Below are 16,666 nucleotides of genomic sequence, written 5' to 3'. Positions count from 1 at the left end.
TAGTGGTTAGGATTTGGCGCTCTCTCAAAGACACCCTTCTCTTCTGCTCTCCACTGCCCTCCCACCACATACCTGGGCAGACATTGTTAAGAATCATTTTTGTGGACTTCCCTGGTGGCTCAGTGGTTAAGAATCCGCCTGCCAATGCAGGGGACACTGGTTCAAGCCCTGGTCCGGGAAGATCCCACATGCCGCGGAGCAACTAAGCCCATGTGCCACGACTGCTGAGCCCGCAAGCCACACTACTGAGCCTGTGTGCCACAACTACTGAAACCCATGCGCCTAGAGCCCTTGCTCCGCAACAAGAGAAGCCACCGCAATGAGAAGCCCGTGCACAGCAAAGAAGAGTAGCCCTGCTCGCCGCCACTAGAGAAAGCCCGCGCACAACAACGAAGACCCAACACAGCCAAAAATAAATAAATAAAATAAATTTAAAAAAAATCGTTTTTGTTATTTATTTATTTATGTTTTTAAATTTTTGGCTGCGTTGGGTCATCGTTGTGTGCGGGCTTTCTCTGGTGGCGGCAAGCGGGGGCTACTCTTCGTTGTGGTGCGCAGGCTTCTCATTGCTGTGGTTTCTCTTGTTGCAGAGCACGAGCTCTAGGTGCGCGGGCTCTAGAGTGCAGGCTGAGTAGTTGTGGTGCACGGGCTTAGTTGCTCCGAGGCATGGTATCATCCCGGTCCAGGGATCAAATGCGTGTCCCCTGCACTGGCAGGCAGATTCTTAACCACCGCGCCACTGGGGAAGTCCAAGAATCGTTTTAACATGTTATTCATGTCTTGCATTCTCTCAGCCAAATGTTGCCTTAACTTAGCACAAAATATTACTTTTATACTCCAGGACAGTGTTTTGGGAACTCCATTTTCTTTTTCGAAAGAAGACTTTTAAGCTTCATTTTTCTTCCACACAGAGCTGTTGTTAGAAGAAGATCAACAATCTTGTTTGTGTTTGCTCTTTTTCTAGTCGAGCGAAAGATGTGATAATTCCAGCAAAGCCACCTGTCAGCTTTTTCTCCTCGAGGTCTCCGGTTCTTGACCTCTTCCAGGGGCAGCTGGACTACGCAGAGCACATTCGCCAGGATTCGGAGGTGGTGCTCCTGTTCTTCTACGCTCCGTGGTGTGGGCAGTCCATCGCCGCCAGGGCAGAAATTGAACAAGTAGCGAGTCAGCTTTCAGACCAGGTAATGCTGACCTTCAGCCTGAGAATCAAACAACCGTCAGTTCCTGTTCAGGGCTGGTTATCCCCATAGAGACACCTTACCCAGATGGCTGAATTTGCCAGGGTGAAGGCCAGGAGCCTTACTTCGTAAATTGTAAAGCCTTCTATAAAGAAATAGAATTTCTGACTGTGATGGTCATAGTTGGTCAGAGGCAGGAGAGGGAGGAGATTCTGCAATTCCTTGTGATGCAGGCCAGTGCTTATCTCAGGGTGCCATGCTGTTTGGCTTCGGTGGGAAGACTGAAAATCCTCATTGAATATACATTTGATATTTGCTGATTAGTTATTTTATGTAAGAGAAATTTATGTATCATGAGTACAGTGTAACTATGCAGACCTTTTAAATCCCGGGACCAGAACTATGTTCAACAGATATTTAATGAATGCCACCTTTGTGTTAGATAAGAGGGATATATAGGCAATGGATATATATGCCTTCTGTCTGGCAGTGGTTTTAAATCCAGTGGATCCCCGTTGTCCTTATGTATGTATTTTATGATGTCCCTTTTTCTGTCCTCAAAAGGAATTCATAGATGATAAAACTTCCCTGTACATATAATTTCAAAATAGCCAATCTAATGTGCTAATTGAAACATAAAGATGGCGGAAAAAGAAAAGTGGTGTATAATTAAATCACATGTTGTTTCAGTATGTAAGTGCTGTACCTTTATGTAGAACCACTGTGAATGGGACAGTTACAAATGCAGGCCCATAAAAGTAGGATGTGTTGACAACTTAGGTGCCATGAGGGCATTGCTCTCAGTGATTTGATTTTTCTAAATGGTGAACAGCTCTTGGTAAAGTTCTGAACCAAACAAAGTACTTTCTGCCTTCAATTAAAAAGAAATTGCCTTCCAAGAAATTCAGTGAACACAAAAGCCATGCTTTGGATTCACATATAAAATGGAGTTAGGTTCTGAGCTTGAATAATAACAAACAGGTTTCCTTCAACATTAGTATTTGGCAGGACATTTAAAACTGCTCTGGGTGATGCGGATGACTATTCCCTGTGCAGAGCACTTTTGAACATTGCAGGATATGTACCACAGCCTCTGCCCACTACATGCCCTATAGCTCCTCCCAGTCATTGCAACCGGCAGAAAAGCATCCCACAGGTTCTAAGAGGCTGCTGCTGACACCCACTGATCTGGGGTAACTTGTGGTGCAGCTGAGTTCCAGAAGTTCATTTGGAACTCTCAGTTGGTTTTTCTTAGAAACAATGTTATAAAAGGTGGCTAGGCTTCCTGCCCAGCCTGGCAAAGCCTTTTTAACTGTTTTATATCCCTGAATGTGTAGTACCAAGTAGTATTTAAATAGAACTCTTCATTCCCTGTAACATTGATTCTGAGGGGGTTGTGATTTTGTGTTCCAGCTTTGGACCCATGGAATTGATCTATTCCTTGTCTTCCCTTTACCCCCCTCTCTCACCCCCCTTAAAAATGGCTGATAGTAACCAATCCGGCACTTACAGGGAGGAAAGGACTCTAAGGGAGCACTGGGAGGCAAGCTTAAAGGAAGTCACCACTTTGTCAGTCATTCCCCAAGTTTTCTGAATTCAGAGAACTTGTGGGGAAAAAGGGGAGAATCTGTTGTATTTTAGGGTAAGTGTCAATTACTTGTTATCTTACTGTCAGCCTAGGGAATATGTCCTTCAGAGTGACTGTAGGGATGGTGTGCTGGTGTGCAGGCCCATGCTGTTCCTCAGGACAGCCCTGCAAGCTGATGCTGGTAGCCTTGTTCCTCTGAAGCAGGACCTTAGGTTTAGAGGGCAGAGAGGTTTGTTAAAGGTCACGGGACAAGTGGTAGAGGTTACAGTGCCGTCCACAACCGATGGGCTCTGCTTTTTTCAAAAAATTTTTTCAGCTTCTTCTAAATTGAGGGCTTATTGTTCTATGTTCTCAATAGGGAAAAGGACTGGGTTTATTTTTGGAAACAGGCAAAAATTTTTTGCGCCACATTACTTAATAAAATTAGCATACACGGTAGATTGTGCCCTATTTTTGAGATGTCAACCTTAGTAAAGATATTGTTGCTCTTCTTTCTAATAGATAGACTATAAAAGGAGCTCTTGAGAGTTTCCACTAAGTTTTGAGCAACATTGCTATCTAAATATAAGGCATCTGAAAGTGACTTTTAATTTGTAGTCTTCATATGTTTTCAATATTTTATTATAAAAATTTTAAAATACATAGCAAAGGTGACATATACCTGCCACTTAAATTCTATCACCATTTTATTACACTTGTTTTATCATGTGTTTATTCATCTTACCATCCCTCTAATCAGTGGTTCCCCACTAGAGGCAGTTTTGTCTCTCAGGGAACCTTTGGGACTGTGGAGAGGTCTTTGGTTGTCACCACTCGAGGGGGATGCTACTGGCATCTAATGGGTAGAAGCCAGGGATCCTACACCATGCTGCATCCAGTGTGTGGGACAGCCTCCCCTCCCCCAACCCCCAACAAAAATAAACATCACATCAGCAAAAAACCCTGTAACAATTCAAGCCCAAAATGTCAGTAGTAGCAAAGGTGAGACACTCTGCTACAATCTAACTGTTAATCCATCTTATTTTGGGTACATTTCAAAGTAAATTGTGGACATTGGGATACTCCTCCTTAAATACTTTAGCATTTACCTATAAATACATACTTAATCCATATTTTGCTATCTAATGGTACATTTTAGAGCATAGCTCTAGTCATCTATTATCTTTATTAGTTTTTAATATAGTTATTAAAAATGGTCCTTTGAAATTTGTGATATTTCATCTGTAGGTAAGATTGTTTTCCTTCTCAGATGCTCAGTTTGACTAACAAAAGACACATCCTACTACTGAGTTTTAGTGTAATCATGCTTAGAAAAAGTTTGTTGGTGTCACTCACTTCAGAATTTGAAGCAAATCATTCTCCTCTTAGGCCAGACTCCAAAATATTCAGAGTCCTAGCTGGACACTGTGGACAGGTGTCTTTCTTTGTCCTTGTCGTGGTAAATGATGACATTCTTTGAACACTCAAAACAATTTTTTTTAATACTTTCTGTTTCAGAGAGGAATTGTTCCATTTCTATAATTTTATCTTTTAAATCTTGGCAATTTTTCAGTTGCTATTTATAGTCATTTGAAACCTTCTTTGACTTGCAGGTGTTGTTTGTCGCAGTTAACTGTTGGTGGAATCAGGGGAAATGCAGAAAACAGAAACACTTCTTTTATTTTCCTGTAATATATCTGTATCATCGGAGGTAAGAACTTTCAAGTAGCATTTCTAATTCCAATTAAGTTTATCAGTTTCAAAGTGAATTTTGTTATATTCACTGTAGAGAATTGAGAATATACAGATAAGCAAAAATAAGTAAATAAAAGGATCTGTGATTTTATTAGCCATTCATAATCACTGTGTGTTTTGATTTATATCCTCCTGTGACTATACATATCCACCCCCCCTTTTTAAATTAAAAAATGGGATCATGTAGTAATACTGTCTCTTCAACTGCTTTTTCTTTCTTTTGTGAACACTTTTTCATGTCATTACATATTCGATAGCATTGTTTTTATTATACCAGTTACTCCATTGTGTGGCTGAACATTTCAAATGTTCGAAAAGTATTTTATGGTATAAAAATATACAGAAGTCCGTATCCCATTACCTGGCAGCATAGCATAGTCAAGAGGGTATCTAACATCTTTTCAAATTGGGAAGAAAAAGACTACAAGTCCGCAATCCTATAATCTATCATTCTGAAATCCAGAGAGCTTTTAAAACCTGAAAGACTTCCGTGAACTTTGTCCCCAAATGCATTCATCTGGCCTGAAGTACCAAGAGGCCACCTATAGTCTTTATACCACATCAGGTGCCACTGTACTCGTTTTGCTGCAGAAATAATGGTGTTTGATTTTGGAAAACTGCCCAGACCTTGCTGTGGGTGTTAAGTTATGTCTAAAATCTGACTTGAAGGATTTTGGAGACAGGAGATGGGATTCTGGACTCTGTGTAGTGTAATTGGCTTGAAGTTTGTTACTGTTTGTAATTGGTTTGAAGTTTGTTACTGTAAAATGGTTTAAGAAGAGTTCACCAGTAAGAGCTTTACTTTTTTAAGCTTTATTTCCTCCCTCTAAAATTCCTGGGCCTTAATCAATGGGGATTTATTACAAACATCACCAGACCATCATTTGTGGATTATCTGTCATCTTTCAGCTCACTCCCATGTCTCTAACATAACCTTTGTGTGGAACAGAGTGTTGTTTCTCAGGAGCTATTAAATAGTATTTGGGCAAAAACATGCTTTCCTACCCTATCTCCACCCTCAAATTTTCCTCTGGATATAAGAACAGTTTCTCAGAATGACTTTCTGATGGTTACTTTTTTTCTTTTTCCTAAAAGTAAGTATAAGGTGTTACACTTGAAGGAACTCAAAGTCAGTGCTGTGTAATGGGCGATAAGCTTTCCCTGGAGAGATCCCTGCATTTCTTTTTTTCGAAATAGGAAATAGGGCACAGATGGCTAGCAGGGAGTGTAGGTCATGCAACTGTATGTAACCAAGCCAGCTGCCCAGAGGTAGACTTAACTTGATGTGACATTAAAATCACAAGAGTTCCCTTGAATTGAGTACAAATGTCATTTTGGGATATGTGGGTGTGTAACATTGTCTTACACTATTTGTTTTCTTAGTTTTATGGAAAGATTGGAAGGACACGAAAGGAACTTTAGAAATACTTAGTCCAACCCTCTCATTTTACACATGAGGAATTTGAGGCTGGTACTTGCCTTGAAGTGCTTGCCCCTCATCTTTGCCTGTTAAACTTTTACAACTTTTACTTGTTTAAGTCAGTTCAGACCCATTAATACCCGTTTCAACATCTACCATTCCCGATGTTCCAAAAATAGAAGAAAGTGCTAAGGCATAGAGATACCCAAAAGGTAGCCTTTTCATATTCTATTTAAGAATCTTCAAGTCCTCTATTTTATACATACACATATGAATGAATGTGTTCCTTCAACTAAACTCTCTTGTGAGCATTTGGTAGTCTTGAGGTTCTTTTGGCTAATGGTGGTTGCAAATATGGCCCTTGAGTCTCATCACTGGACAGACCACTGCTGTTTGTGTGTGTTCTTGCTGCTGCTGTTTGTGTGTGTTCTTGCTGCTGCTGTTTGTGTAATGGCTTAACTAGTAGTAGCTGCTTACAGAAATTAACAGGCTTTTCTGTTTTGTGAAAGTAGATTCCATTTTTTGGCTTGTATTGATGCCAGTTACAAAGGCAGTTTATAACAGGCTCTGAAGCAGGGAGTAGTTTTCTCAAAACACTCTGTGCAAAGTTCAGCTTGTCCTAAGGCAATGGCTATAGTGTGTTGGCAAAACGTGTCCTACATCCTGCATCCTGGGATCGTCTCATTACGAGTCACTGGGACCCTTGTAACACGGTACCAGGGAACCTCAGCAGAGCCTGTTTGCTTGAGTAACGAGGTTTCCAGATCACTTGCCTCCTTTTTGCTCAACAAAATAAGTTATCAGATGATATTTTTGATTTCTTCCTTTAAATTAAAAATTGGTGGTGGTTGATGGGGTTGGTGGTGGTAGTAATTTTAAAACTTGAATTAGTTAACAAATGAGTTGTAGTAAGTCTTGAATTGACAGAATTGTTCACCCAGTCTCTCAGCTGTGCATGTAGAATGCTATTTTTACTTTTTTCATGCTAATATTCCTCTGTATGGTATCATATTCTGCAGTGCACACCGAAGAATTGTGTTTATCTCATCACATTATATGTGTGTGTTAATTTCTGTAACCATATATTATAGTTATGTGATCACCATTTATACATTTCTTTACTGTGCTCTATTGGTGCTATTAACGGTAGGCTTAATGTCAATTTCTATTTAGAGAGAAGAATGGTTATGGAATTGGTGAATCTCACCGTACTCCCTCACCCCCACCACATACCATCCAAATATATTTGAGCAATGTCTCTTTTGTGCAAGATTGAAGAAAGCCATGTGAGGATTCTGATTAGCTTAGGAGGATAACTGAATGTTGGAAGCATTGCTTAGCAATACTAAATCAAATTCCTGTGCATTCCCAAGCACAACTGGAGGGGAAAATAAGATCGTTTGTATAGGTCCCTGATTTCATACCTTCATATAATTTTTTGTTGTTGTAATAAAGCTTTAAATAGGTTTAAGTTTCATTTAGTGATCCTTTGTGTAAGTGCATCTAAAAATATTTAATAACTACTTTTTAGTAGGCCAAGGACCAACTGCTCAACTTGTTCCTTATTTTGGAGTGACTTGGAAAGTCTGCCCCTACCTCCCCCCAACCCCCAATTGAATTGTGTAGTTAAGATCCTGGAATCCTTTGGCATTCGGTCAGTTTCCAGGGTTGCCTGTCTGTTTTGTTTTGTTTTTTAAAGAAATATTGTGAGAATTAATTTTTTTCAGAGACTAGAATGAATGTTCTTTGCTCTGAAATTCAGTTTGCAGAATTACGCTCATATAAAAAAGTAACGGCCACTTGTACCCCCCCCCTTACATAAAATGCTTGTTCTTAATTGGCCCTCCAGTTACCTCCTGAGACAAGGAAGGCTACTTACATATGAAACAGTTGGGATCCTAAAGCAAGACTTTTTCATTTTGTGATGTTGATGATTTCAGGTATATATTACAGATTTAATGCATGGTGTATTTTTAATTTTTATTTTTTTGGCACTAGTTTTGGACCAATCGAATACAAAGGCCCCATGAGTGCTGTTTACATTGAGAAGTTTGTCCGCCGGGTGATGAAACCACTTCTCTACATCCCATCTCAATCAGAATTACTAGATTTTCTCTCAAACTATGAGGTACCTATCTTTCCTATCTTCTCCCATTCCCCCAGGCTTCACTGGGTTGCATTGGATTGTTTATATTTAGAAGAATCTTTATACCTCCTGATTTGTAGCAATTAAAAGATCACATTAGAGATAAGCCCCAATTAAATGCTTTTTGAGATACTTGATTATAGGGATAGTTTGGCCAAGTGAGTTTTTAGAGAGTAAAATACTTGCAAAACCTTGTCTATTTTTTATTCAGGAATTTTTAACAAACTTTCAGTTTGTCTCACAATTAAGTTAGAGTATGTAAAAATTAACTTATAGTTTGTATGCAGCTAGAGAGATTTCTAAAAATTTTATTTGTTGCTTACAGCATTTGACTCTGAGATCTCTGGTTTTTCTTGTCAGTTGTAGTTTAGCTTTAAAAAAGCAAAACAGAACTAGGAATATGTTCCTTTCTGTTTTATTAAGTGCGTAACAATTTCAAGGTTCATTAACAGAAAGTTTCCTAACGTGGCTTCTCTACTGCTTTGCCATTGCCAGTCAACCCCTGATGGATTATTTTGGTAGGATCCTCATTGCGTGTTCAGGACAGCTTATTGAGAGGCCAGTATAAAGCTTAAAACAATCTCAGTGAATTATAAAAATAGTTCCACAAAGAAATTCATTGGATCAAGTGTAAAATCATACTGGGGCACAAGTAAAAATGATACTTAGCTACAACAAAATCAAGACCATAAGTACCTGACAGAGATAAAAACCATATGAATCCACACCTCAGTAATTCAGAATTTAGCAATTGTCACTCGGTTGAAGTTTACCTTTTGCACTATGTATATTTTATGTAGCTAGGATGTGAATTTTTTTCCCTAGAACGTCATTTACAGCTTTTTTCAATTATGTTAGGAACACTTTGTGTTAACTATTAGCAGGTTCTCTAAGCAGCAGTGTTACTGTCTAGTTATTCTGCTGATAGTTCTCAGATGTGCATTAGGGTGAATGCTTCCTGACTCTCATGTGGATAAAGGGTGGGTTTCCGTGCCCCTCATGGGCTTGCTCCCGTTTTGCCTGGGAGGCTGGTGGGCAGGAGCTATAGTAGGAGGCAGGGCGCCTGGGCCTAATCCCTTTGGCAGCACTAACTGGGTCTGTGACTTGGGGCAGGTCACTCATCTGTCAGGCGTCAGGGCCCGGGAACAGGGTTTTCTTGAGACTCCTTTTAACTTTTAGGTGCAATGATTGTGTGATGTGGGTTTTCACATAGATTTGCACTAGTTGACAAGCAGTCACTGGAGGTGGTCCAGCAAAATGGTGACGAATCAGGACTTGGACAGACTTGAATCCAAACTCATCTCCGCCTTATTAGCTGTGTGGCCTCTGGCTAGTATTATACTTAACCTCTTTATGCCTCCATTTCCTCATCTGTAAAACAGGGGTTAGATGAGATTAAAAAAAAAAAAGGCCTGCTAGGATGTAGTCCTAATAAATGAAAATTTATCAGTGATAATGACGTTGTGGAAAAATCCTGGATGTTTAGCACTACTGAGAGAGCTCAAAATGTGCACAACACCTGCCGGAATTCCCAACTTAATATTGATATAAACACCTTTTGTTTGTTTTGTACTTAAGATGATAAAAAATGACCTGTAAGGGCCAAGAGTTCTTCCTTCAGCTTAGCTTCTGTTGGGACTTTTATAGAACACCATGCCCAGTTTGGTACCCTCTGTTTTTTTCTTTAAATTTTCAGTCAGTGTCTTCTAAAAAATAAAGAAATGGGAGAAGAGCTATGGAGCATCCAATAGCATACAGCATGTACTTAACCTGCACCAAAAGAGTGTGGAAAAAATTGAGATTGTTTAGCCTTAAAAGAGCACAGAGAGGTGGCTTTATTAGTATATCCAGCTCTGTCAGAGATTTGTATCCAGAGAGTTCTGAGCCAGTTCTTAGCAGAGGTCATGTGATAAGACGGACTCAGCTAGCACTCTGGACGCCTGGGTTTTAGCCCTGACAGAAATCTGTGATTTCTGCATTTTATGCAGATTTCTCATCTCTGAAATAAGGAAGTTGGCTCAGATAATCCCTCCTGACTGTTGGCTTTGGTGAAGTTTAGAGGCTGGAAAGAGGCAGACAGAAGAAGGTTCATCATTTGTGGTTGGGAAAGTATTTTTGACACAATGCCTTTGAGCATCTGTGTCAGAGATCTTTCTACTCCTTTTTTATTTATTGCCTCTAAGATGTTTGTAGTGTCTTTGTAGTTGGATCTGCAGGGGAGACTAGCGCAGGAGCAGCCAGGATGATTCCTGACCTTGAGCCTCTGCATTCTTTGTACCTGCTTTCCAGCAGCACTTTCAGAGATTATGCTCCAAGTCTGACACTGAGTCCACACGACATTACTCAAGGTTGTTTTTTGGCAGCCCACTTAATTAGAAGATGTACAGCAATGATGAGACTGCCTTTAAGATGAGACCCAAGAGAGTGCTGCCAAGCTGGGATGCTGTATAGCTTCTGTCAGCCTTTTAAGTGCCTCCCGAAAGCTGTAGATGGCCTTTAGCGTGTTAGAATCATCTTTGCTGGGCTTATTTTCACGGAGATGAAATTGTTGGGTTGGCAAGAGGCAGTATTTGATTAATTGTGAAAGAACTCGGGAGTCAAGCCCGGCATGGTTTCAAATGTGAAGCCATTTATCTTGTGAAACATACCAAATACTGCCTAGAAAGAAGTGATATCAATTTCATTTACTCTCTGTAAGATAACATAAAGACAAAATTCCAGATCCAGAAGTGAAACCACTGTCATGGTTTTTGATAGTTGAATAAATAGGAAAGATAAAGGAATTTTGGGAGGCCCCACTCTGGAGCATAATATACTTTTAGACATTCCTCTAAGTGAAGGTTTCTCAACCTCAGCATTACTGACATTGGGAATCGGTAATTCTGTGTTGTCGGGGGCCGTCCTGTGCTTTGCAGGATGTTTAGCAGCATCCTTGGCCTCCACCTACTAGTTACCAGTAGCACCCCCCTCTTACTTGTGACAACCAAAAATATCCAGGCATTGTCAAATGTCCCTTAGGGGGGCAAAATCACCTCAGTTGAGAGCCACTGCTCTCAATTACTGTTTCCCCAAATCAGGCCTTAAGGATGCCCCACAGGTCTTAGTATGAACACGTTTTTTCATGTGGCACACAGAATGCCACAATCTAATTGTTGCAAGTTTATCTGCTTATAACAGTATCAGTAGAAAGAAGATGAAAATTAAGCAGTGCCTTAACTAGAAAATTCTGGAGTGTTACCTGTGGGGAGCTAGAGCCAGGAGTGAGTTATGTTGTCATCAATAGATGTCCCTGATATTCAACTTTCTACTCAAATTGTCTGTACCACAATTCCCCCCTAAAAAGTATGCATCTTAAATGTGTTAAGGGTATTGATGATTTAAAGAAGTCTTAGTATGAAAGATACTTGTTTTGATCAAGAGCCTTGTCTCCTAATTTATATTTTTTATATAGATTTCAATATCAAATGTGTTTAAATTTAGGTATACCAAAATTGGGCTGAAATAATTATTTAATGTTTCTGTGGCACGTCTAAGGTTTGTTAGGATGGCTTTGTTTTTTTGCTTCCGTCTCTGGATGTGTTTGTGACGTCTTATAGGAGTGCATTTGATAATTTTCCCCTCATTTTAAAAAAACACATTGATTACTCATAAGTTTGTCTCTAATCCAGATATTTGTGAACAGTTTGGATCGTCATAAGATTGTGTAGTTAGGGTTTATTACTTGGGAAGTGATGATACCCTGAAATTAACAACTTTTTATATTGACATAAACTTTTATTATACAAATACTGAACTCTATTCACATATGCTTCTATTGCTATTATAAAGAGGAATGCTCTAATTCTAGCTTGGTTTGAATTTTTATAAGTCCTACAGATGAATCAATCCTTTTAAAAGCCTGTTTCAGATGATTTGATAATGAATTACCTAGAAGAGCAGAAGTTTTTAACCAATGGAAAATGTTTTATTTGACTTAGATATCTCAAACCTACCCAAATCAGATTGTGCATCATTCTCTATACTTTTATGTTTATAAAATATGACACTGAAACCAGATGCAATTTTTTTTTTTTTTTAATTTATTTGGCTGCATCGGGTCTTAGTTGCGGCACGTGGGATCTTCCTTGCGGCATGCGGGATCTTTCATTGCGGCGCACGGGCTCCTTGTTGTGGTGCACGGGTTTCTCTCTAGTTGTGGCGCGGGGGCTCTAGAGTGAGCGGGCTCAGTAGTTCTGGTGCACAGGCTCTCTAGTTGTGGCACACAGGCTTAGTTGCCCCGCAACAGGTGGGATCTTAGTTCCCCCAGATGTAATTTTTAGGAAAACAATTTTGCCTTTAATTTACTGAACATTGTAGAAAGACATTAAAAGAGTGACTGTTACAAATACTTGACTCTATAGATTCCAAAATACTTTAGACATTATTAGCAAACAAAAAATGAGTAGACTATGCATTGGTAAGTGCCCTTCAGTTTTCAAGTGCTTTTACTTCTAATCTTCCCAACAGCCATGTGAGATAGATGGAAATTGTAGATCCTTTCAACAGATTAAGAAGATAAGGTACAGACTGGGTGTGATGTACCCCTAAGTGGAGACTGGACTGTAGCCTAGGTCTTGTGGCTCCCAAAATTCTTCCTTGTACACAAAGGAATGTTTAAGGTCTCTGACTTGAAACTTCACTATGTATCTAGAGGTTAAAACTTTGAATATTTAATTATTTAATGTCATTTTTGAATCTTCCTTTTTCATGAAAGAAAAATTTTGAAAGTCAGCTTCTTAATTTGACTGTTAACTTTTTTCCTTCATCTTTAGGAATGGTTCTAAGAATAATTAGTGATAAAGGATGGGCCGTGGCTATTGACTTACTGTTCAAACAGTAGAGTTTTACCATTTACTGTTATTAATTGGGTCATTAGCATTTATTCTACAGAACTGGGAGTGTTCTATGTATGATAATCACAGTATTGAGGCTGGGTAGAGTCCAGAATTTTCTTCCCAGATATGCACTAAAATCATACCTGCCTTATAAATAATGAATGTAGCTAAAACTAAGTGGACTTTCTGGTGGACACCACAGAGGGAGATCAGGAACTTTAAATTTATTTATTTATTTATGGCTGTGTTGGGTCTTCGTTTCTGTGCGAGGGCTTTCTCCAGTTGCGGCAAGTGGGGGCAACTCTTCATCGCGGTGCGCGGGCCTCCCACTGTCGCGGCCTCTCTCGTTGCAGAGCACAGGCTCCAGACGCGCAGGCTCAGCAATTGTGGCTCATGGGCCCAGCCGCTCCGCGGCATGTGGGATCCTCCCAGACCAGGGCCCAAACCCGCGTCCCCTGCACTGGCAGGCAGACTCCCAACCACTGCGCCACCAGGGAAGCCCCAGGAACTTTAAGTCATCTTGTTGCAAACCATGTTAAGAAATTCTGCTTTCTTCATTTACTCCAGTTGTAGAGTTCCTCTTCCTTGAAAGTTCTTCCTGCATATTTAAGATACAGACAGGACAATTTAATTTATTACTTGTGGACAACATAGGCAGACATAACCCAGTGTCATTTTTATTTTGGATAGACATTAAGTTGATTGGAAAGGGAATAGGACTAAATATGGTAATGTCACTTTCACAGTCACAGTTTTAGGGCTCATTTGTCGGTATTTTTTAGACATATTTGTCTTAAGTATCGGTAGCTTCTACATCAATAATGCTTTCTTTTTTATATTTTAAAGAATGTGACAGAATTATCTGATTTGTACCTTATAATCTACCCACCAAATGCCAACAGTATTATTTAGAACTCTTATATCTGTAGCCAAAATATTTTTGAAATCTTTTCATGAATTTCTACAATTTATCTATTTAAGAGCAGTGATTTAGCACACATCCATTCATTTGTTCTTAGCAGTTTTGGTAAACCAAGTTGTTTTAAGTGAGATAGGAGAAGGCTTGGGAATTGTTTGGAGGGAGAAGCAGGGCATTGGGTAAATTGCCAGGTGACAGAAACCTGAGCACTTTGGAGAAAAACCTAGTAGATTGCCTGGTACCTGCTGTTATCTTGTTGTTTGTTAGTAAAAGGGTTGTTTGTACCCTGGATGTTGCACACATAACTTGATACTGTTTCTGTTAATTCATAGTTCTATACGACTGTGAATTAAGTAGCTTTAAATTTTCTAAGTGTGAGTTAACATTAATGCAGAAATATTTCAATTGCCATTGAGGAAAAAACACACCGAGGTAACTATTCTCTTGGCCACTAGAGGGCATGTACACCATCTGCTGAAATTTATGCCATACTGCAAATGGTGCTCACTTAGGAAAATAAATATTTTATGCCAATGAGGATGTGCTAGCCTCCTATAAATAGCCTATTTCCAGGCTCCTCATTATAGCAGGTACTGAATATACTGTACATCATTAAATGGAGTTGAAACACACAAACTGGGTCAAGTTATAATCTGGTACTTATGTTTTGTTCTTCACTAAACTGTAAACTTGGTGAGGAGGAGCTTTGTCTTATTTATCTTTTTATCCCCATTCAGTCTTTAACAAATGTTTATTTTGTGCCTGCTTTGTGCCAGGCACTGTCTGAGCTGCAAATGTAGTGATGAACAAGAGAGAGCTTGTGTTTCATGGAGTTAAAATATGGAGATAGGGGACTTTCCTGGCAGTCCAGCGGTTAAGACTCCGTGCTTCCAATGTAGGGGGCGCAGGCTTGATCCCGGTCGGGAAACTAAGATCCCACGTGCTGTGCGCTGTGCAAAAAAAAAAAAAAAAAATGTGGAGATAGACAACAAACAGGAAAATAAACAAGATGTAGGGGGATGGGTAGTATCCCCCCAAAATTTGTGTCCAGCCAGAAGCTCAGCATGTGGCCTTATTTGGAAATAGGGTCTGTACAGATGTCATTAGTTAAGGATCTCAAGATGAAATCATCCTGGATTTAGAATGGGTCCTAAATCCACAGGGAAGAAGGCCCTGTGAACATGAAGGCAGGGACCAGAGTGATGCAGCCTCAAGCCAAGGAATGCCTGGAGCCACCAAAAGCTAGGAAAGAGGCAAGGAAGGATTCTTCCCTAGAGCCTCCAGAGAGAACACAGTCCTGCTGCCACCTTGATTTGGGGCTGCTAGCCTCCAGAACTGTGAGAATAAATTTCTGTTGTTTTAAGCCACCAAGTTTGTGATAATTTGTTACGGCAGCCCTAGGAAACAACATACAAGGTAATATTAGGTAATAAGTGCTACAAAGAGAAATAAAGACAGGTGATAAGATAGATATGAGGGCAGGGAGGGTGGGCATAACTATTTTAGAAGACAGAGAAGACCTCTCTGAGGAAATGACATTTGAGCAGATACTTAGAGTGAAGCCTGTGTGCTATGATCCATCCCTGAGGAAATTTGGGGAAAGCGCTCCAGGAAGCAGGAGCAGTGAGTGCAAAGGTCCTGAGGGAGGAACAGGATGGGGGGACCGGAGCAGAGAGGAGAGCGGTAGGAGATGAGGGCACAGAGGTGTCTTGTGACTGTGGTGCGTCCTGATTACACCTTTGATTAGTTGGGCAAATGAAGGAAAGAGGAATGCTGGCAGTTAGGTTCCTGTGGCTGTTCTATTCACCTGGCAGCCGTCCAGGCATTTGGGAGGGACTGATGGAAACACTGCAGCTGGAACCTGGGGTTGGACCATCTTTACATGTTGGTGAGCATCAGAGTGAGGAGGGACAGCCTGCGTGCCAGCAGGCTTCCACTCCAGCCTCAGCCCAGGGTCAGGCTGGCTCACGTGCTCGGCCCGCTCATCTGAAAGAGAGCCTCCAAAGTAAGAGGCAGGGGCCAAAGTGTCTGCTTTGAACCAGCCCCTGGGTTTATTTGCAACCCAGCAAACAAGGGGTGTAGACCTATGTGAATGTGCATGTGTTTTGTTCCCCAAACTTCCCTTTTTCCAGATTTAAGAAAGAACTGTGGAGGAAACTCTGAAATGTATAATCATTTCTCAAATACAGCTTTGGCTGGAGAGACACTGAAACTTTGGGGAAATGATTGCAAAATTTATTTTACCTAAAGCGTAACCAGAGCCAGTTTAATAACTTTTAAATGATAATTTGCAATAGAAATAAACAGATAACTATCACTTCACTTTATTTCCTCTTATTGTTTTGAAATGTTAATTTTAAGTTATATCCTTAAACATGCCACTTTTCAAAATCTAATACAGACTCACAGTATTGTGGATATTTGAAAAATAGTACCTAAAATATACTTTGCCTGTTTCTTGTGTTTTATTTTTTATATATATATATTTTAATTAATTAATTTATTTATTTTTGGCTACATTGGGTCTTCGTTGCTGCACGCGGACTTGGGCTTTCTCTAGTCGCGGAGAGTAGGGGCTACTCTTCGTTGTGGTGCACGGGCTTCTCATTGCGGTGGTTTATCTTGTTGCGGAGCACGGGCTCTAGGCGTGCGGACTTCAGTAGCTGCGGCTCGCGGGCTGTAGAGCACGGGCTCAGTAGTTGTGGCACACGGGCTTAGTTGCTCTGCGGCATGTGGGATCTTCCCGGGCCAGGGTTCGAACCCGTGTCCCCTGCGTTGGCAGGCAGATTCTTAACCACTGCACCACC

At 40.3% G+C, this 16,666-nt stretch overlaps 1 protein-coding gene across 3 annotated transcripts in view; it reads left to right on the top strand.

Moving 5' to 3' along the window:
• The window catches only part of TXNDC11 (thioredoxin domain containing 11), a 64,848-nt gene that overhangs the window by 6,791 nt on the left and 41,391 nt on the right, over window positions 1-16,666 (top strand). For 2 of the 3 annotated variants that reach the window (XM_059899066.1, XM_059899065.1), the window contains exons 2-4: window positions 965-1,181; window positions 4,359-4,456; window positions 7,919-8,048. In XM_059899066.1, coding sequence (XP_059755049.1) covers window positions 965-1,181; window positions 4,359-4,456; window positions 7,919-8,048 — 445 coding nt within the window. Of the gene's footprint in view, window positions 1-964; window positions 1,182-4,358; window positions 4,457-7,918; window positions 8,049-16,666 lie in introns of those variants that run through there. The other variant, XM_059899067.1, reaches the window with a different exon arrangement.

Source organism: Balaenoptera ricei, chromosome 15 (assembly GCF_028023285.1).
Source record: "Balaenoptera ricei isolate mBalRic1 chromosome 15, mBalRic1.hap2, whole genome shotgun sequence".
In the NCBI taxonomy this organism is placed as follows: Eukaryota; Metazoa; Chordata; class Mammalia; order Artiodactyla; family Balaenopteridae; genus Balaenoptera; species Balaenoptera ricei.
The sequence above is the reverse complement of the archived record's forward strand: the minus strand, read 5'-3'. Positions and strand labels throughout refer to the sequence as shown.